The sequence below is a fragment of the Saccopteryx leptura genome, chromosome 1 (genome assembly GCF_036850995.1).
Source record: "Saccopteryx leptura isolate mSacLep1 chromosome 1, mSacLep1_pri_phased_curated, whole genome shotgun sequence".
Taxonomy (NCBI): Eukaryota; Metazoa; Chordata; class Mammalia; order Chiroptera; family Emballonuridae; genus Saccopteryx; species Saccopteryx leptura.
The window spans coordinates 346,049,440-346,072,450 of NC_089503.1; the positions used below are offsets into that span (position 1 = coordinate 346,049,440).

The window sequence follows — 23,011 nt, forward strand, 5'->3', positions numbered from 1 at the left end:
TTTTGTTTTTTTGTATTTTTCTGAAGTTGGAAACAGGGAAGCAGTCAGACAGACTCCCGCATGCCCACCAGGGGGCAATGTTCTGCCCATCTGGGGCATTGCTCTGTTGCAACCAGAGCCATTCTAATGCCTGAGGCAGAACCTTAGGGCCATCCTCAGCACTGGGCCAACTTTGCTCCAATGGAGCTTTGGCTGTGGGAGGGGAAGAGAGAGACAGAGAGGAAGGAGAGGGGGAGGGATGTTGAAGCAGATGGGCACTTCTCCTGTGTGCCCTGGCTGGGAATCGAACCCAGGACTCCTGCACGCCAGGCCGACGCTCTACCGCTGAGCCAACTGGCCAGGGCTGCAAGTGTTTTTATAATGTCCATTTAACACCTGGCAGGACTTTGAGAAACATCAAATTCTGCACATTTAAAATATGTATATTAAAATATATGGTTCTAACATAAAATAACCTGTCCTGACCTTGATCATCTTCAAGCCTAGTTTGAAATAGCCTAGATTAATGAATAAATTGTAATCACAGATTTCAGAAAGTAAGACCTAGGCAATTTTAGGGATTACTATCACTAGATATCTAGAGGGGAAAATCAAGACCCTTAGAGATTGCCAGACTCTTCCAGAACAGAATACTTTCTCATTCTTGTAAGTCTCCATCACATAACATTCATTACAAGCTTTTATGCGTAGCAAACGTATAGAGTATGGGCTGTGTATATACTTACACTGTCAAGTTAATGTGTCCATCCTTACTCTTTTCCTCCCTATGAAGGCCCGCCCATACTGATACAATCCAAAAAGCAGCAAAACAATGAAACTCCAGGGTCGTGTGGCTTGGGGTTTACAAGTTGAACTGGGCATGCTCAGTCACCAGGCAGATTTTTCCCGTGAAGTGGAAACTACAACAGCGTGTACTGAGCGCGTAGAAATGGGAGTGCCCTCGTGGAATTTAGAACGTTGCCCCCGCCAATGGGGCCTCGCGGCCGGCTGCCGGCGCTTCTCATTGGAGGAACCGGGAGGCCGAGAGAGTAGAGGGCCCCTGGAGGGAGCAGACGAGGTGCAGGTCGGAGAGGCCGTGCCCCGCGCGTGAGCAGCTGCAGTGGCGGTGGCAACATCCAGCGGCGGTACCAACATTTCCAGCCCGTTGCTTTACTTTTTAGCGGCACGAACATAGTCATTATGCCGAAGAGAAAGGTAAGTCTTACCGAAAAAGATTCCAAAGGCCTTCAAATTGTGCTTACAACAAACCTTGTCATTGCAATGGCTTGCGCGGAATGCTCTTAGTAATAAGTCGGAGCTTGCGAATCTCTTTGCTCTCTACGCTTCTTTTCAGATGCTTTCTGTAGACATTTTCCCCTTCTCTCTCTCTCTCCCTCCCTCCCTCCGTCCTCATCGATCTCTGAATGTTACTTTCTGTCTAGGGACGCGGTCCCCCCCCCCCCCTTTTTTTAACTCCTTCTCTGGAATGGTTTCCCTTCTCCAGTAAGAAGCACGAGCGATTTCCATCACCCTTTCCAGGAGGGGAGTTTTTCTCTGCAAACTGCCAGCTTGTGATTAGTGCGAAGAGAAAGCAGCGAGAGGGTAAAAACAAGTACATGCGTAGGGAGATCGAAAAAGATAAATAAGTCGGAAAGATGTTGGGTTTATCCCTCTGTGGGCCGTGCCCACGGCTGGGTACGCCGCGATGGCTCTTGAGGTTAAGGGAGAGGGAAAGCCATGTTTAAAATAGCGCTGACCCCCCTGCTCGCCTCCGCTGCAGACCCGTATGTACCAACTCCAGTGTCAATCAGAGCTGGGGACGGCGCGGGCGGAGCCCGGGGCAGCCGGACTTGCCCCGCTGTTCGCGGGAGAGTGGCTGAGTTGGCAGCGTGCAAGGCGGGCGGCGCCGGGGTCACCCAATGTGGCTGCCAAGGGCAGGGGCCACCAGGTCCGCTACCGCGACCCAAACCCACACTCAGTCGCGGAAGGTGGGGTCTGCCCCCCCCCCCACACACACACACACACACACCCACCCAGCGCGCCTCCATGCGTAAAGGCAGCTGGGGTCATATCAGTCTCATCTCTCCTTGCGGACTATTATGTCCCCTTCCGCGGCTGCTCCGGGCACCAAGTGTCTCGCACAGGGACGTGTATTTCTCTCGGGATCTGGCTGCAACTTGTCATTGTCCTAGGGAGGGAAGGGAAGGCTTCCTTCCCTCCACCTAGAGAAAACAAGTGTATATATATGGTCGTTGTTCCTTAGAAAATGTTTTGGACCTTCCCACTGGCTGCCCCAGTGTTCCCAGCAGCGTCAACCAGTGAGGGTGTGAGATTTGAAGCCGAATTACAAGTAATATTCTACTTGATCCGTTAACGATTGTGGAATGATTTGTGTGTTTAAGTGACTGCATCCCTTTAAAATATTGAAGTTTAAATATACAGAAGCTTTTGCTTTATCTGTCGTGATTGAAAATTTGATGAAAACTTGTCCCTACTCCGCTTTTTAAAAAACATATTAATTAAACCAGGTTCTTAAAAATTAATTAGAGTTTATACTGCACATACTGAGTGCCTCTTACTGTGGGAAGAGTTTGACTTGCCTTATTTCATTTAATCCTCAGAACACCTGGAGAAGTGGTATCGCCATTGAATTGGGGCTTGGAGATAGGAATTACCCAAAGTCTCACCAATTGCTAGTACCAAAGATTTAATTAGATGCTATAGGCTCAAAGTTCTTACCTTCAAACATTAATTACTCATTCCCTTCATTCAGTGTTGGGTGGGTCAAGAGGAATTTAGGAAATCCAAGGAGACTCCCAGCCTAAGAAGATGGATGGCTTACTGAAAGTGCTAATATTTGAGATTCATGATTTAAACTTAATTTCTATGGAAGTATTGTTTTCCCGTCCCCGTTGTACTAAAATGAGGATATTAAAATGATGCCACCATTTCCAGCATTTTATCTGAGCTTTAATGACAAGGTTTGGAATTCTAGTAGAGTCAAAGGGGCTAATCATCAAGAAATGGGTTACAGGGTTAGTTGGTGCCATCTCCTTAACTGGGAGGAGTTACTAACAAATTTAGATGAACAAAAGGTTAGATGTGCCTGAACCCTTTATGTATAGTGGACCTTGACATATAGAATCCTGTTGTAAAAGAGCCAGAGTTGGTGAAACCATTATACTTCCATTACCTCACTGCCCACCTCTCTTGAGGATATAGAAGGGAAGAGAAGAAGAGCAATAGAGGAACTGGCTTAGGAACCTGTGTGTCATCCCTCAGGACATCAGAGTGTTTTTCAGCGATGACAGACCTCTCTCCTTGATTAAAAGGAAAGCTTTTCATTTATATAGAGAGCTTAAAGACCTAGGTGGGAGTAGCCACAAATTAAACATGGCTACCTTGGGCATCCCATCCATCAATTAAACCTTAGAGCTGCCTAATGAAATCCTGGAATTCACTAGAACTTCTATTGGAAGCCATTGTCATTAAGTAAAACCTGCCTAAAGGCAAAGAAAAGAACTGGAAACAATCTCTTAGAGATCTGTAAAGCTGGAGTAACTGTCAAAACATTTACATCTACTACAACTCACTGTTGACTAAAGGACTGCCTTGTCTATATTATAAGTTTTAAAAGGGCTGCCACAATACTTTTTGCCATTTTGGCTTCTTCTTTTTCTTTTCCAAGAAATCAAGGGAAGTTATTTAATGAACACACGTGTAGGCTTTGGAGAGTAAGCAGAGTCATTAATAATAAAATATCTGGATAAAAGTATAAATAAAATTTTAAATATAAAAATAGGAAAAGCGTCTGGAATCCTAGCACTACTTTAATGCCATAGGGATACACAGGTTACTGCCAAGGAATTTATATTTAATCAATGATGAGGTAAGAGCAGCAGATACAAAACAATTGAATAATATTAAACCTCTATATATGTTTCAGAACATATAGTACAGATTTTAAAAGCTGTAGGATGAATAAGAAAATAAGGTTGAATTTGGGCTGATCTTGAAAATGTGGGTAGAACTCATATATACAGAAAAAACTGTCATTCTCTATTATCAGGCATTTGAATGACTCTTCTGATTGTATCTTAACACGAACAGTCCTCTATTGCACAACTCAGAGTCCAAAAATCCACATTAATGTAAAATATTCTTATGACATTTCTTAACTATATCTTTGTGGGGGTTTTTAAATGTCTTTTGATGTCATAGCTACATTGAACCAAATGGTTTTTTTATTACTGCCGTAGTATTTTTTGAAGCAGTACATTACTCAACAGTGAGGAGTTCTTCAGTTAGCATTATATCTGAGTTTGTAAGATTTAAATAAAGTAAACTTTCCTGTATTCATTACCTAATGGGTGATGGATCAGTGGGTTACTACCTATTAATAGTGAGTACAGTGATGGTGAGACAGTGTGTTACTTGAGTTCTAGACTGTTCTGGTCGGACATCCACAAATGCTTGCAGTGATCACGTTCAGTGATGATCTGATGTTCTACAGAGTCATCAGCCATTGATGCCGACTAGAGTCAGTTCTGCCATGATTACCAACAGCAAACATGCTTTCAAATCCTCTTTATTTTTCCAGTTTCACATCACTAGGACTAGAAATGTCTAGTGTATCACATCACAGATTCTCTCATGAGACTATTTTCCATCAATTTGGGATGTGTAAATACGAGTGTTTCCTTACACTTAAAACTTTAAGGGGGGAGATTGTCTGCCTCCTGCTTTGAAATATGAAATTAGTTTTTATCTTTTTTCTTAAGATGGAAAGGCCCAATCATACATGGCATAGCACAGGGGGTGATTAATTAATAAAACTCAAGCTTTCTCATGAATCTTTCATAATATAAAAAATTATAATACCAGAGAGTCTGTAAATGAAAATACAGATACACTTGACTGTATGAAAATGAGCATTTCAATATGGAAAAAATAAAGAAACACCCACTTTTAAAATTTAAAAACTTATGAAAACCTGGGAAAAGATATTTTTACCAGATATAGCTGAAAAAAGTTTGCTGTTTTAAAAAGATAATTTCAGATGTCCTTGTGGGAAATATCCTCGTAAGAAAATAACAGACTCAAATAGATGAAAATGTTAGGTTTAGCAGAAATCAAAGAAATGTATCTTATGAAGAATGATGAGATTTAATTTTTAAAAACCAGTCTGGTTTAAAAAAAAAGATTAAAAGTACCACTGCCCATTGCTGAGTGGTACTGACACTCCACCAACTCTTAAGCAGTGTGGTTGAGAGTATGAATTACTCTAAAACCACAACAACAAACCCTCTATTGAGGTATGATCTACTTACTATAAAATTCAGCCATCTATTCAGAGTATACAAATCAATGATTTTTAATAAATGTATAGAGTTGTATAACATTACCATAATTTGGTTTTATAATGTTAACACCACTCCAAAAAGATCTCTCTGTTAGTAGCCAGTCCTTATTTCCACCCCAGTCCCAGGCAACCACCAAGCTACTCTCTATAGGTTTGCCTTTTCTGGCAGTTTTTATAAAAGGAATCAAACAGTATGTCATCTTTTGTGTCTGATTTCTTTCATTCAGCGTAATGTTTTTCAGGTCTACACGTTGGTACTTCATTCTTTTTTTGCCCAATAACATGCCGTGAAATGGATATATTACTTTCTGTTCATCCTTTCACAGGTTGATGAACATTTGGATTATTCCATTTTTCAGTTATTATAAATAATGCTAACATGAATATTTGTATTTAAGTTTTTCATGGACATATTTTCATTTCTCTCTGGAAGTTTCCTAAAAGTAGAACCATTAGATGGTATGAAAGTGCCTTTAGTATTTTAAAAAATTTACCAACTATTTTTTAAAGTGATTGTACCATCAGTGCATGAGAATTCCAGTTTCTTCACATCTTTGTTCATACCTGGTACTGTTAGTTTTTTGTTTTGTTTTTTTACTATAGCCGTTCTAATGAATTTAATTTACATTTCCATAATAACTAGTGATAATGAACATCTTTTTTACTAGCATGGTGTATATCTTAGGTGAAATGTCTATTCAGATATTTTGCCCATTTTTTAATTGGATTGTTTGTCTGATTATTGAGTTGTAGGAGTTCTTTATATTTTTCTGGATGCAATTCTCTCTCAGATATATGATTTGTGGATATTTTCTTCCAGTCTGTGACTTAAAAAAAAGGAAACTGTCTTAATTGTATATTTTTAAGAACAGAAGTTTCAAATCTTTGCTTAATTCAAGGTCATAGGTTGGTATTTTCTTTTAAGAACTTTTATTGCACAATTCTTTAGGTCTGTGATCCATTTTGAGTAATTTTAGATATACAGTGTGTCCGTGAAGTCATGGTGCACTTTTGACCAGTCATAGGAAAGCAACAAAAGACTATAGAAATGTGAAATCTGCACCAAATAAAAGGAAAACTCTCCCAGTTTCATACCTATTCAGTGCAGTTCGATGTGGGCTCTCACACAGATTTTTTAGGGCTCCTTAGGTAGCTATCCCGTATAGACTCTACAGATTCGTCACTGACTGATGGCCTACCAGAATGGGGTTTCTCCACCAAACTGTCGGTTTCCTTCAACTGCTATCTCATTGAGAAATGTTATTCCTATGTGGTGGTGCTTCGTTATAAACGCGCCGATATTCACGTTGCACTTTGGTCACGGATTCGAATTTAGTGAGCCACAGAATACACTGAACTTTCCTCTCTTCCGTCCACATCCTGACTGGCATGGCTGTGGGCTGCTCCGCTGTATACGCCGTGTTACGTCATCATCTGCGCGTGCGCACATGCTGCCACATCATCCTACAGAAACTGGGAGGGTTTTCCTTTTATTTGGTGCAGATTACACATTTCTATCGTCTTTTGTTGCTTTCCTGTGACCGGTCAAAAGCGCACCATGACTTTATGGACACACTGTAGTTGAGATAAATGTTTATTTATTTTTGCGTGTGGATATCCCGGCAGCAATTGTTGAGAAGACAATCCTTTTCACACTGAATTGATAGGGTACCTTTGTTGAAAATCAATTCATCATGAATGTAAAGGATTCTTTTTGGTTTCTAAGTAGTGTTCCATTCTCTATATGTTTATTCTTACATTAATACCTCATTAGCTTGGTTTCATAGTAAGGTCTAAAATCCAATAATGTCAGTTCTCCACTTTGTTTTGGCTAATACAAGCTTCACATTTTCATATAGACTTAGGATCAGCTTGTAAATTTCTATAGAAATGCCTGTCAGGATTTTGATAGAGATTGAATTAAATTTATAAATCAATTTGGAGAAAATTGCTGTCTTAGCTATATTGAGTTTCCTGGTCTAAATATGAAAGTACCTGACAGATAGTATTCCATCCATATGTGCGTACTGAGTTTGAATTAATGTTGATATAGAATGCATATTTGAATGAAGACTCCAGAATGGCAGAGTTGTTCATTTATTTCATTCACTCAATCCATGTTAAATAAGCATTTCTTCAGCATCCTTTATGCAAGGTACTCTCACTTTGGGAAAGTGAGTGAATTATTTTATTTCAGTCCTTTTTGAAGTTAATGATAAATGCCCATATGTTAAAGATCTTTCAGTAATATACATATGCCAGTATTTATAATTCATGACAAGAAGTGATAGTAAGCCACAAGAAAAGCTGTGAGCTGTGTATCAAGCATTTAGAGCAGGCGTCCCCAAACTGTGGCCCCCTGAGGCCATTTATCTAGCCCTTCACCACACTTCCGAAGGGGCACCTCTTTCATTGGTGGTCAGTGAGAGGAGCACTGTATGTGGTGGCCCTCCAATGGTCTGAGGGACAGTGAACTGGCCTCCTGTGTAAAAAGTTTGGGGACCCTTGATTTAGAGGTTTAACCAGAATGCGTGTCCAAAGGAAAAAAACAACAAAAAGTTGTTTGGTTTAAATGGTTGGGGATTGTAAATTTTTCTGTTTTTTTTTTAATCTTAAGAAGATCGATGCTAGTTTGCTACTAAAAGTCATCTGTCATTGTTTTTTCTGTGAAGTATTGCTTTCTTTGCAGTATGAGGAAGTTAAAGTCAAGGCCTTTTTACTACAGTTAAGATTAGATTGTAAACAGTAACCATCCTCTCTCCTTAGTGGGCATTCAGTGACTTCTTGGTCCCTATGCCTTTCTGTGAATGACCCTCTTGTGTTTTGAAGGTGGTTGTCTGGCACCATGCTTCTAAGCTGGCACACCTTATTTGATTGATTACCTAATTTTGAATGAACTTTGTAATCCTAGTTCCTGTTGAGCATGAAGTCTTTGATGGCTCTGACCCTTTTTTTATCCGGATACCTCCTAGCACAGGTATTGTAACTGTTTGTTGAATGTGTACATGTACATGAATGAATGATTTTCTTTTTTTTTTTTTTTTGATAGAGACAGAGAGAGTGTCAGAAAGAGAGACAGGCACAGAGAAAGGAAGGGAAAGAGATGAGAAGCACCAATTCTTCGTTGTAGCTCCTTAGTTGTTCAGTGATTGCTTTCTCGCATGGGGGGCTACAACAGAGCGAGTGACGTCTTGCTCAAGCCAGACACCTTTGTGCTCAAGCCAGCGACCATGGGGTCATGTCTATGATCTCACACTCAAGTCAGAGACCCCTCACTCAAGCTGGTGAGCCTTGCTCAAACCCAATGAACCCACTCTCAAGCTGGCAACCTCAGGGTCTTGAACCCAGGTCCTCTGCGTCCCAGTCCAACGCTCTATCCACTGCGCTGCTGCCTGGTCAGGCATGTATGAATGGTTTTCGAGAGAAGGAAGTATAAGTTTAATAATTTCTTATACATGTTTGGAAGATAATACAATTTGGTCTGGCTTTACTGTTTCTTAGCTATATGATTCAGGGCAGCTCTATGATTCCTAAGCTTCTAAATTCCTAAATCTCTGAGACTCAATTTCCTCATCTGTAAAACCAGGATAGAATTATGGTGTACCTCATTAGGTTATTGGAGGAATTAAATGAAATAATGAATGCAGAGTTCTTAGCACAATACCTGGAATGTATAAAACAGTCAATGGATGTTTATTATTGTGATGATAATATTTTTAATTATTAAGAGAACAAGCTTCCATTTTGAAGGAGGACAAATGGCAAATCCAGTGGGTAGGAGGCAAGCATATCTCACCTGGGATGAATGGCTGATTAACTGCAATTATAGGAGCAAATGTTCAGCAACCAAATAACAAGTATAGGGCTATTGAAAAAAACATAAGCTTTAATCTGGTTTATTTTTACATGTTTGATTTTTCTTACAGAATAAAAAGGTTTAAAAATACCTTCATATAACATTAAAATTCCCTTGGCAAATCAGTTTTCAAGTGATCCTCTTTTCTTATATTTTTCTTCTAAAACACTCCTCTTGTTTACATCAAATTTAAATGTATTCCACTTTTCTGCGGGGTACAGTTTGGAAGTGGTGACTGAAATAAACAACATTTAAGCTGTCTGCTTTCACAGTACCTAGCTTATTGAAATATGAGGTTAGTCTCCCGAGTAATTTAAAAATCAAGTGCTGATGATAACAAACCAAATCAAAATGTTGAGTTCTTTTTTCCACTGGCTGTTTATTTATTGTACCTTTCATTTAAAAGTTCAGTTGAATCATATGTTGGTTCCTAGTCAAGATTTTTATTGAGTCTAATATTCTTATATCTGTGGACATGTCCAGACAGGGCCATTTAGATATGCCCAAGGCAAATGCATATTCGAACCATGTAAAAGTAAATGATATGCATATTCAGAAGTAGGGAAGTAGAGGAAACAATTTTAAATTTCAAAAATGGTTCTAAAATGTAATGTTTTAAGAGAAACTTGTATCAGTAACCACACTTGTTACTATTAAAATTTAAATATACATAGCTACCAGTTGTTGAATGCCTGAATGTACCAGACCTGAGTGAGCTGTGTGTTTTATATTCATTAAGCACCTTAGTTTTCATAAAAATATGTGAAGTTATTAGAAATGTATGTGGAAAGAATTACATTATAATTTCATGTTATTTCACTTTATTCTCATGACAGTTCTATGTGGTTATCCTCATCTCATAGATAATGATATGACAGCCACAATAAATAACATTTAGGTTTCTTTCTATGACTAAAGCACTACTCTGAGCACTTAGCATTAATGAACTGAATCCTCCCAGTGAGGTGTGGACTGTTCACACTGCCATTTCCCAGAAAGCCCCAGGGCTGGGAATGGCCAAGGTGAGACTGCAGTCCTGGTAGCCTGGCTCCAGAGCCTGTGCTCTTTTTTTTTTTTACAGAGACAGAGAAAGAGTCAGAGTGAGGGATAGACAGGGACAGACAAACAGGAACGGAGAGATGAGAAGCATCAATCATTAGTTTTTCGTTGCGCATTGCGACACCTTAGTTGTTCATTGATTGCTTTCTCATATGTGCCTTGACCGGGGGCCTTCAGCAGACCGAATAACCCCTTGCTCAAACCAGCGACCTTGGATCCAAGCTGGCAAGCTTTTTCCTCAAGCCAGATGAGCCCGTGCTCAAACTGGCAACCTCGGGGTCTCGAATCTGGGTCTTCCACATCCCAGTCTGACGCTCTATCCACTGCGCCACCGCCTGGTCAGGCCAGAGTCTGTGCTCTTAACCACTGAGCCCTTGGCCTTTATCATAAACAATGAGAATAATGGGATAAGTAGGGTAGTGATAGAATCAGGAATTCTAACCCAGCCCTCATTTACTCAAGAACTTTGCTCTTAACCATTCCACAACACTTCTCATAAATGTTTATTTCTAATAACCTCGTGTACTTTTATTTAGAGAAAGGTTCCCAGTGAATGGAGCAAGGAAGAATAAAATATTATATAAACTAGTGTTTATTTGTTTAAATGTTTTTGTTAAGATACAGGCTGGTGTCATTGCTTCTAGGTGCCAGTCAGAGAAAGTTGCCCAGCAAGACATTATTATCTAGGATCGTGCCCTAAGGCAGGCCTCAGGGTCCAGGCCTCTGCTTCTGGGAGAGGCACATTACCAAGATTCTTTTGGATATTTCAGTAACCGATGGACGTAGGGTTATATACAAGGTATTTATACATAGTTTTTTCATCCAGGTATTAACTTCACAGACCTCAGATTGACAAGATATATTGTCTTTGTTAATTTTTTTATGTATGGAATAATAGGGATACTCCCCTGTGCCCAGAAACATGTAAAATACTTTTATGATATATAGTCAATTGAGGGATTGTAATGTAACTATTAAGCCACCATTAGTTAGATATTGGATTTTAAAAATCAGCAAGTACTTTTGTGTTTGGAACTCATCAAATAAGATAAAAGATTTAAAGCTTGAAAAATCTGTTGAACCTAGAACTAGATGGATTTTTATTTCAGTGTTCTGGATTACCAGTTGATTAATTTTTAACTATAAAATTTTTTTTAAAAGCTATAAAGTGATATTATTTTAAAATTATATCTTGATTATTTTGAGCCAATACAAAGATAAAAACAAAGTCTACCCTGAAAGGTATTGTTTTTCTAAATTTCTTTTTTTCTCTCTCTTTTTTTATCTTTTTGGGGGGCATAAGCTATGGTTTTTTACAATACTGGACAGAATTAGTTAAATTCTACTTGTGGGGAATTGTATTTGGCATGGTATATGTGGGAGATACATATATATATATATTCCATATAATACACTTTTTTTTATGTGAGAGGACGGGAGATAGAGAGGCAGACTCCAGCATGCGCCCTGACTGGGATCCACCTGGCAACCCCCACCTGGAGCCGATGCTTGAGTACTGAGCTATTTTTACCACCTAATGCTAATTCGCTCGGACTAACCAAGCTGTCTTCACTGCCTGGAACCACACTTGAACCAATCAAGCCACTGGCTGTGGGAGGGGAAGAGAGAGAGAAGAGGGAGAAGGTGGGGCAGAGAAGTAGGTGGTCACTTCTGTGTGCCCTGACTGGGAATGGAACCCGAGATGTCCATACACTGGTCCGACGCTCTATCCACTGAGTACCGATCAGGGGCACATTTTAAAAATATATTTTCTGTCTATTTCTCATTGTTTTCTTTTACATATTCTCTTGATATAATTTTTAATTTTACTATTTCCCCTTTTAGTGGTCACTTGTCCGTTACTTCAGAGCCTGCCGATTAGTTTTGTAAAAATACAAGGAACATCATAACTGTGTTACCATTTGCTGGAAGTTAATTTAGATGTAGGCAAAAAGAACCATCTAGTAACACTTCTTAGAGCCCAGGTATAAAAGTTGGAAGACATATTTTTAGTGTTGACTCTGCCACTCTTTAGCAGGGGAAAGTAACTTGACCTTTTGAACCTCTATTCTTCATCTGTAAAGTGGCAATATTAAGACTGCCCCTGTATTTCTCAATGCTTTTGAGAGGAGCAAATGCAAGAACAATGTGCAAGTGCATTGAGAAATGTAAAATACTATAAAAAATTAAAGGAATGATTTGGTGTTTTGTCTTTAGTTTTTAATAGTGAAACAGAAATACTTATAACTGTCTGTGACCATTTGCAACCTCAGACTAGTAAATTTATGTGCATCTCAACATATAGTATTTTAAATGTGAAATTGTTTATTATAATTCCAAGAAGTTCACAAATGAAGGGGAATAAACACTCCATTACATTTTATGTATTCTTTGGCTAGGTATACAGGTTACTTTCTCAAACTGGAAGCATTTTGCCCTTCTAGCATCCCAGATCTGCATCCAATTTTGAAATTGAGAAAATTTAAGAGTGGTGTAGTGGTTAAGAGAATGAACTCTGAGCCACCCTACCTGGGTCTGAATCCCAGCCCTTCCACTTACTAGCAGGATTGCCAGCTGAGTAATCTTGGGCAAGCTACTTAATCTCTCTGACCTCAATTCTTCATTTATAAAGAGGATGTGATGCTATTTTACCAACCTCACCGAGTTGTAATAAGGGTTAACTCGTTTAGATCATTGCCTTGACCACAGTGTAATATGCATGTTTATTAAGACTATAATTATTCCTCTGGGTCTCTTCTCTTGTCATTTTCCAAGACCACAGTACCTGGAATCTCTATAATTTTCATGTGACACTTACTTCTGCAGTTCAATTAATAAGTAGATGAGCAGCCACATAAGTCAGGCAAGTGAGAGCTTCATGTCCATCTTCTTAGTTTTACTCTTGAGAAATTTAGGCCCAGGAACACTGAGAGATTGGAGGCCAAATAGAGTGCAGCCTTCTGACCTCAGTCAGGTGCTTCCTCCATGATCCCATTCCATACAAAACCACTACACGTGGAAAAAGCTTACTTCTCATGAAAGAGGCAACTCACACTAAAGAGCTGTATACAATATTTTGAATTAGTTATTTAATATTAACAGTATACTCCCATCGTTGAATTATGCATATTTATTCTAATAAGATTTCACTGAACCTAATTGAACGTTATCTTTTACAGTGTGAGATCTTTTCCCCAAAACTATCCCTCAGAAAAGAGAGAGTTGCTGTTTATTTCAATTCATCCAACGTATTTTAAAGCAGAATTATTACTCAGTTACTTTTATCTTTAACAACAAAATATTACTTTGGGAAGATACTAGCCTGACATGACTTTAATAGGTGCATTTTGGGTTTATAGAAGTTGATGAAATTAATCCACATTAGCAAAGAAATTTCACATTCATTTGCTTATTAATTCTCTGCATGTGGTCTGTCAATTCCAGGTATTGGATTTTTAAAGATTATTTTAAAAAGCAATGCAGTATTGGAAGCTCCCAAAATACACTTCCAGGGTGGATGAAAAATAGCCATACTAATGTTAAACAATGGTCCTGATGGCTTTGAATAAAAATTTTACTGTCTATTTCATGTGTTATAGGAATATTTGAATTTAAGAGAAATGTTATTTGAAAAGCCTCATAAGATTTTATGAACAGTGCCTCCATTTGTAGAAGCAGTTATGTGTTACTCTTAGCAGAAATAGTTATAGTCACATTTCAGCCTTCTCTGGATGGGTTATTTGGATTTTTTGTCCTAGAATGGTTGTCTTCTGCTAACCAGCTCACTGTTGGACTGCTTTCTTTTCTCCAGGTTTGCATTTGTAACAGAAATTGTATATTGCCTGACCTGTGGTGGCACAGTGGATATAGCGTCGACCTGGAATGCTGAGGTCACCGGTTTGAAACCGTGCACTTGTCTGGTCAAGGCACATATGGGAGTTGATTGCTTCCTGCTCCTCCCCCTTCTCTCTCTCTCTCTCTCTCTCTCTCTCCCCTCTAAAATGAATAAATTTAAAAATTTTTTAAAAACTTTAAAAAATAAATTGTATATTAACTTTAAAAGAAATTTTAAATAAGTAAATAATAATTTGAAAATAACAGCCAACAAATTAGAAAAGAATCACCTCCAAGTAATACAGTCCCCACATTTAAAAAGTGATTATTGGTTCTGTCTATTCCCAGCTTTTCCACATTAGCATTGTTAGAAATGAAATTAAGCAAGACTTGTGGAGACAAAATACCTCGGCAAGGCAGCTTTAATAGCTTCTGCAGAAGTGCGTGCTGCTGCTCTGCAAAGCCAGCTAGCAAGTGCATGGGCAGAGGGCAAATTCTGTTTTTATCCCTAATGCAGGCCCTAGGATGCTGGGTCTTGCTCCATTGGCTGGAGTGTTGACCGTACAATCTTATTTTTTCTCAATTGGCTAGTTTAAATGGCCACACCAAGGTGGAAGGGAGAGATGGGGATATCATTAACTAGGTAAGGGGGTTGAGGAATGGTCGGATGACCGGACGAAGGGGGCTGAGGGATTGGTAAACAAGTTAGCTATTTCTCATTCTATTCCCCGGTCAGAGGAATTCGAATGAAAGGGGGTTGGAAAGTTAGTTGAAGAAAAGAACCTGAGTTAAACATTTCCTTCAGCATGAATAACCCAGGAATTGAGACTGGATTTGTTCTATGGCTGCTGGCAAATGGTTAAAATAATTCAACTAATTCACTTCAGTTATAAAGCAATATAACTTTATGTAAACAATATAAATCCTTTGTCACTAAAAACTTTAGAAGCACAACCCTGAGAACCTGTATTTACTAGTAAAGACTTTTTTGGAACTTGAATATAAGGTCCAGTACTCTTTGCTGAGAATCCTGAATTCCCCTTTCTCATATGGCTGAGAAACATGGCACAGGGTACTACACTTACACTTCCCGGCTTCCTGCCACACCCTCAGTCTGTCTTCCTCTGCACTGACAAATCCACAGGCTATTGCCATCTAAGAAATGTTCCAAACAACTGTTGAAAGGCGGAAGGATTTTGTCATCTTCTCTGATACCTTCCTAAGTTCGGAGAGAGAAAATTGGGTTCATGACCCTCACAGTGCCCTCCATAAGGTGATAACTTCTGTATATGGAAAGAGAGGTTCAGACCCTGGTCAGATAGCTAAGTTGGTTAGAGTATCGTCCTAAGACACCAAGGTAGTGGGTTCAATTCCCGATCAGGACACATACAGGAATAAACCGATGAACATATAAATAAGTAGAACAATAAATCAGTGTTTCTCTCTCTTTCTCTCTCCTTCTCCCTCCCCCCTCCCTCTATCTCTGTAAAAATCAATAAATAAAGGTTTTATTTTAATTTTTAAAAAAGGAGAAGCTCAGCATTTGGGTAATTTTTCCTGTTGATCCCATATGGATGGTCTACAGAATGAAATTTCAAATTTCTTTTCATGGTTTCTTGAGAAGGACTGCTGGTCCTGTTGTCTTACGGAAAATACAGTTGTGTCCCATTCAGTACACTGTATTGTCCTCAGAGGCAGAACCCAGGCATCTTTGTATAAAGCAGTGGTAGTCAACCTGGTCCCTACCGCCCACTAGTGAGTGTTCCAGCTTTCATGGTGGGCAGTAGCGGAGCAACCAAAGTATAAATAAAAAGATAGATTTAACTGTAGTATGTTGTTTTATAAAGATTTATTCTGCCAAACTTAGTGAAAATCCAACATAAAGTACTTGGTAAGTCATTATTATTATATACTTTAACTTGCTGTAACTCTGCTTTATAAATTTTATAAAGTAAAGTTACTTCCTTACTTTATAAATCACCATTATTGTGGAACCGGTGGGGTGGGCGGTTAGAAAATTTTACTACTAACAGAGATACAAAAGTGGGCGATAGGTGTAAAAAGGTTGACTACCCCAGTATAAAGTAAGGAAGGTTATAGTACAAGCTGGTCAGGCACTGAAGGAATCCATGCTTCCTCGGCCCCACCCTCCTCCCACACTAGCGCAAGAGGGAGAGTTTTGAATCAGTGTTTATAATGCGCTCGGCTTCCACTCTTGTCCTACTCCAGTTTCTTCATATCAGCACAAATGAAGCAATTATGAGTTATTTGTCTTGAACAGAAAATGAAGAGGCAGAGTATGAATTAGATTTATAAGCCGTTTAAGGAACACAGGAAAAGCTGTGAAGTACACCTAATCGTGGGATTTGTGTTAGGCAGTAGACACAGCACTGTTCAACTGGCCTTTGCTTCTAGCCCTGCCCCTAATATTGGTAATATATTTTTGGAAAAATTTAAATACGGAAACATCCAGGAAGTAATATAACATTCCTATTTACCCACTGCTCAGAATGTACAGTTTTAAATATTTTTTTATCATATTTGCTTCACATACTTCAAATAAATAGAACAAAACATTACAGATAAAGTTCAGTTTGAAACACCCCTTGGTTTCTTTCTCTTGTCAGCCTCGCTAGAGACAACCATTATGAATTTGATGTATATAATCCTATGGATTATAATGTATAATCCATAATATTGACTTGTTCATGTTTTAAAATTTGTGAAGTGGAAGCATATACATATATTCTTGTTTTCTTCTGTCACTTGACATTGTAATGAGTGAGTATAATTTGTTTAGGTATATTGTGATTCTTAATGTAGTTGAACCTTTTCTAATGACTTACTTTGTGGTTTCTATGTATCATGTGTTTTCCCTGGCTTTGTTCTTTTCTCCCTTACCTTTTATTTGTAAAACGTGCTTACTTTCACCCTCCTGGTTGTAAGTTTATAGATTCTATTTCTTTTCTTAAAAAGTTTAATGACTATCTTTAAATTTTATTATAACAAAATCTAAAATTTTTCTGTGTCTGTGTTGTCCTTCAGAACAAAACAAGAACCTTTAACTTCTGATGTATTCTGCTCTCATCTTTTATGGTGGTTATTGTCTAGACCTGTGCTGTCTATTATGGTAGCCAGTAGCTTTATGAGGCTGTTAACCACATATTATTCATTTCTTTTTACTTCTTGTATTCTGAGCTAATTTCTCCACAATTGATGACAATTCAATATTTCTTTTACTATCTGTGGTTTAGTATTTGTGTTTCAAGTTTTTATTCCAATAAGCTTTTAGTTTCAAGTTTTCTTACTAAAAAAGAATTCAACTGCCTTTTGATTTTTGCCAAACTTCAGACTTTCTTGGCCAATTCTCTGTCCTCATTGAATCAGCAGGTATTCAGTGATTTTCCTGCCTGTTGGCTTTCCCTTAGATCAGCTATCAGTGGTGTTCTAAACGTCAAGAATCCCTGTTATGCCCTCCTTTTGGCCACCATGTATGTCTCCTGCCCCGTGCTGGCTCTCAATGCAGTCCTGTGCCACTTGGGTGCTGAAGGAACTTAGATATGTGAATGGCACCTTTTTGTTTGACCACGGTTCTCTGTCCTCTTGACCATCCTGAGTTCAAAAGGATTAGCATAAACCTACCCTGTAAGGAGTGGGGGCAAGAACCCCTCTGCCTTGGAATCCTCCCCCATCTTAGTCAGCTCCTTTCCATCGCCCTGGTAGAATACTGAAATAGATCTGAGATCATCTGTGTACACTCAAGCCTTGTTTGCCGCTTTTCTTTGTTTTTACTCCTCACCATCCCTTGGGACAGAAAACTTCAGACTTCTCTTTTAATCCCTTTACCATGTCCTCGTTATCTCCAGCCTCGTGGCTAAATGTTCATGTTAGACAGGGTGTGTGATAAAATAGTCTGAAAAGGTTGGTCTTTTTGAAATGTAACACCTGTTCATCTGTGCAAAAAGAACAGATGACAAGGTTGCTAGGAATCTGTCTGTAAGAGGTCATGTTCAAGTTCAAGGCTCTACTGAATATAATTTTATATTTGATAATTCAGAAGACTAATTAAGAGCTTATATCTTTGTTGCATAACATCTAGATGACTATTTGCAGTCTATGAAATGCTTTCCCCAGCGTCTCACTTGATCACAAGCATGACTCTTTGAATTCCATATCATTTTCATCTATCATTCACAGATAAAGAGGCAGCCACAGTGATCAAGGCACTGCCCCAGATCACACAGCTCCTACATAGAAAACCGAGATTTAAGCTAGTGTCCTAACCTGCATTCGTGCCATAGTACCACACTGATCCCAGGGTAAAGATCAGTTGGGTTGTTCCTGACTGTAAGTTTGTTACATGCTTGTTAGTAGAAAGCCCTGGTGGAGAGATTTCCCAGAAACTAACTTTGCCTAGAGTTGTAGTTTTTCACATCTTTAGTCTTACGTTCTTTCATCTGAAGGCATTAATATTTTCAATTATACTTGCTTTTTTATGTGGCATCTTTTCAAGTTTCTCTTTTTCAATAACTTACATCCAATTCAGACATTATTAGATCAGTGTTTAGAGAATGATCTCTGAGTCATATTGCTTTCACTAACCCACTGAAAATAATGTCATTAAGTTATTTTTAATGTTGTTTAACATCAGCAATAGCTATGTGCTGTTTCTTTAAATGCCTATCAGACTCTGGCCAGGCAGCTCAGTTCGTTCGAGTGTCATCCTGATATGACAAGGTTGCAAGTTCAATCCCCAACCAAGGCACAAGTAAGAATCAACCAATGAATGCATAAATCGATATTTCTTTCTCTCTCTCTTCCTTCTTTTCTCTCTTTCTCCCTTCCTCTCTAAAATCAATAAATTAAAAACACTTTTAATAAAATGAATGCCTATTGATAACAGGAGAGAGTACCTTAGATTTAAATCTACTAAGTAGCCTGAGAGGTATGAAGGACAGCCCAGGAGTCCTTGATAACAGAGTCTGTCTACTGGTTTAACGCCAGAAGGGTGGAGTTTGCAGCCAAGGAAGTGAGCACACCCAAATGGTCCACCTAGGGATTGTCTTTATGTGGTCAGACTTTTTAAGACTTCACCCTCTCTAATTTGGCTGACTGATAACAGCACTAGATCTGAGAACCCAACAATCTTCTGCAAGAGAGTGGAGAACAGAAAAGAGAAGCTTTGTTTCCTTTCATGATAGAGAAGGTTCCTTGGAGGAGGGAAAATATTCATTTGGTAAGCAGAAGAGAACTCCATGGATCTGAGAAGTTCTGGAGAGAGGTGAACTGATAGACTGGGTAACAGGAAAACCCTAGAAAGAAGGGAAGGTTTACTATGTCCTTTGTCTTTTTCAAAGATTGTATATACTTCTGACCTATGTTTTACATATTATTTTATATTTTTAATTTAGCATTATTTTATGTGGTTTTTCTATTGTAGTCCCATACCCTTACTATTTTTAATAGTTGCATTAATAGTAACATAGTTTACTTAAACATTTCCAGTTATTCTATATTAGAAACAGTACAAATAAAACTATTTTCACAGTCTTTCTTTGAGTCCTGGCTCTAAAATTGGAATCACTGGGTCATTGTATGATTAGTTTTATGTGTCTTTTTCATATTGCCAAGTTGTTATTTGAAAATATTATATTCATTTACAGTGTCACCTGCCCCAGCAAATACTAGGTTTTATGTTCTTACATTTTTCTCATTTTATTAGATAAGGCATTATCATGTAGCTGTTTTATTTTGCTAAGCCAAATACTGTGCCAAATATTGGTTTGCTATTTGTATTTTTTCTTTATGGCAACTCTATTCATATCTTGTATTAAATAGTTCAGTTTTCTAATTAGTTTCATTGTTTTAATCTTATTATCTTTAGCTAATGCAAATATATTGGGGTAATTGCTATGTCATGTAAGTCTAAGTCTATTTTCCTTGTATGCAAGCCTGTGAAAGAGGCAGGTGTGAGCTGTCATGAGGGCGGGTAGGTGCTACATTGGGCTTGATTAAATCAGGGAACAAGTCAGTTGGGGCACCAGCACACTTGGCTGGCTGTCTTGTGAGGCTGAGAGTGTGGTAGAGGGGCTGGAGTGGATAGTGGAAAAACAGTAGTATTTTATAAAAATAATCAATATTAAGTCAGATTAGGAAATGGACTAGAAATCAAAACTAGGCAAGTATGAGATGAAAATATTGCTTTTGCAATTAGCTTGGGCTTTCCCCATACTCTGCCCTCATCTCAGAACATCAGAGCGCCCGGAACATGTGGACGGGTCCCAGGCACCCTGGACACTGACTGCTGGGTCCCTGTTTTTTATCCCACATGAAATCATCAAAGAATGAAAATTGTTTAGGGCGAATGTACATTGAGAACACAGACTCATATCAATTCTTGCGCTGCTCCTGGTTTAAAATGAGAGCAGTTATGCAGATAAATGTAGTGTGTGTGTGTGTGTGTGTGTGTGTGTGTGTGTGTAAAACATATCCTCTTACAAACTTATTTTTTCCCCACAAAACATCTGTTGGTTTATGTGACCCAGAGAATTTAAATAAGATTTTTTTTAAATCTCCCTCTAATGTGTGTTTTCCAATTTAAATACAATTCACTGAAATACCTTCTTTCCAGTCTCCAGAGAATACAGAGGGCAAGGATGGATTGAAAGTAACTAAACAGGAGGTAAGTGTATCTTTGACATCCTATATTTAATTATTTAACTGGAATTTTTAATATTATTATGATTGCTTGCATCTGAATAAATACTATTCCTGTACAAGGTTGTTGAGACCACATAAACCAGAGATAACGGTGTCACTGTGTAGTCATCGGTTCACAGATGAGGCATTTTCCACTTACTATGTTGTTGATGTTTTTACCTGCCGGTCCTGCTGTCTGTTAAAACAGATACTGAGAATTCCTTCTGGGCAAAAATTGAGATAATAGGTAAATTCATCAAGGAGAACAAAGTCTGCTTTCACAGCAAGAGAATGATAGACTGTTGATTTAATAAATTCACTGCTCCAGTGAGTGAATTATAAATTACTTTTTGGGGTCTGAATATTTGCCTAAGAGGAGTCATCCTCCCTAAAGTCAAAAACTATGTAAGGATACACAGGATGTCAAAATAATAAAGTTGGGTTTTTTAAGTCAGAAAAATTAATTAGGCAATAATTCAAAGCAGCTCTGTATTAAAATACAGAAACCTCCAAAAAGCTAGAACTTGGAAGAGATGCTTGCATTTGACCTTCCATGGTAACAGGAACTTCTAAAAGGAGATAGACGAAATAGTACCAAGTAAGATGGTAACTATGGTGACAGGCACTCACTTTTGCACAGAGTTTGCAGTGTGTTGTAAAACTGCAGCTCTTACTGTTGAACTTATAAACTTAAAATGGGTCATGAGATAAATTAAAATAGTATCTAGTTACAGATTCTTTGATTAGGTGATTCATATTGTGGATAATAATTCAGAGGCATTTATCATGAAAATAAAATCCCTACACAAGATTTGTACAAGGAAATTCATTCTGCCAAATGGAAATTCTTTAACAGAATCTATAAAGAAATAATTTAAAAGCAGAACAAAACTGCCTATACTGTACTGCCTAGTCCCCACCATTCATATATCTAACATTCAATGTCTAACAGTTTAGAAGGTGAAGTTTGTGATCCAAAATCGTCACTATACAAATGCTAGAACCACCCAAAAAATAATGAATGTTTGAACTTTCTTGAAAATGGAGAAATATAATTTGTTAGACAGTTGACTAAGTATAATGAACCTTAATGATTTTAGATTTGGGCATGAAATGCATTTGAATTTCTCCTTAGGGACTACTATTGAAATTGACCTGTCAGTCAGAAAACCTAGAAACCATTGCACACAATGGATCTTGGATGGTGAAAACAGTCTTTCCAGCCCTTCTTCATTAAAAGCAATCAAACTCGTGAGAATTTATGTAAAAGAATATTGCTTATGCAGCTGTCTCATACATATTATTTTACCACCAGAGTTTTTACTATTTATATTCCAAGCATACCTTGTTTTATTATGATTTGCTTTCTTGTGCTTTGCAGATAGGTCGTGCATTTTTTACAAATAGGTTTGTGGCACCTGATGAAGGCTCAGATGATGACTAGCATTTTTTTTAGCAATAATGTATTTTCTATTAAGGTATGTACATTATTTTTTTAGGTATAATGCTATTGCGCACCCATAGACTGCACTACAGTATAAAAATTCAACTTTTATATGGACTGGAAAGCCAAAAACTTTGTGACTCACTTTTATGGCAATATTTGCTTTATTGAGGTGTTCTGAGAGGTATGCCTCTATTTTTATTTTTATATTATTATTTTTAATATTCTACTTTATATTATTATATGTGTTATATTATTGCTAACAAGTCTTTCCTTGACAAGACTCTACCTGTCATTTAAACCCAAACCAATTTAAAACTCATGATATTTCTTCAGAACATCAGCTCAATTGTTTGGGAAGTAAAAAAGGTCAGTGAGCTAGCTGATGGTTTAGGGGTTAGGGTAAGACAGTATATTTATTGATTCTTACCCCCACTGAATTGTTTGAATTTTCTGGTGATGCCATTGAATATACACATGCCCGACTATAGCAAAGATACCACTTACAAAGGATTTGAAAAGCCTCTATCCTCGCTGTGATATTTGAAGGGTGTGGTGCAGAGTTAAGTATTTGCACAACAAATGAGCAAAACAATATATTAAAGTCATTACACTCCGCAGTTTACAAAGCCCTTCCACATACATTTTTTTTATCTGATTCTTATAATAACCCTGAAAAAATGAGGGCAAAGCAGATTTATTCCTTGATAGAAGCGTATTGAGCACTTGTACTGTACCAAGCACTGTCCGAGGCCCTGCCGAGTCCACGGGGAACAAA

General features: G+C 38.1%; 1 protein-coding gene across 5 annotated transcripts in view; it reads left to right on the forward strand.

The window, feature by feature from the left end:
- The first annotated feature begins 1,003 nt into the window (after positions 1-1,003).
- Positions 1,004-23,011, forward strand: part of HMGN3 (high mobility group nucleosomal binding domain 3) — a 32,070-nt gene continuing 10,062 nt past the window's right edge. Inside the window, exons 1-2 of one of the 5 annotated variants that reach the window (XM_066361349.1) lie at positions 1,004-1,194; positions 20,722-20,772. In XM_066361349.1, the coding sequence (XP_066217446.1) occupies positions 1,180-1,194; positions 20,722-20,772 (66 nt within the window). In that variant the 5' untranslated portion in view covers positions 1,004-1,179. The remainder of the gene's footprint in view (positions 1,195-20,721; positions 20,773-23,011) is intronic. The other 4 variants (XM_066361351.1, XM_066361350.1, XM_066361353.1 and 1 more) reach the window with 4 other exon arrangements.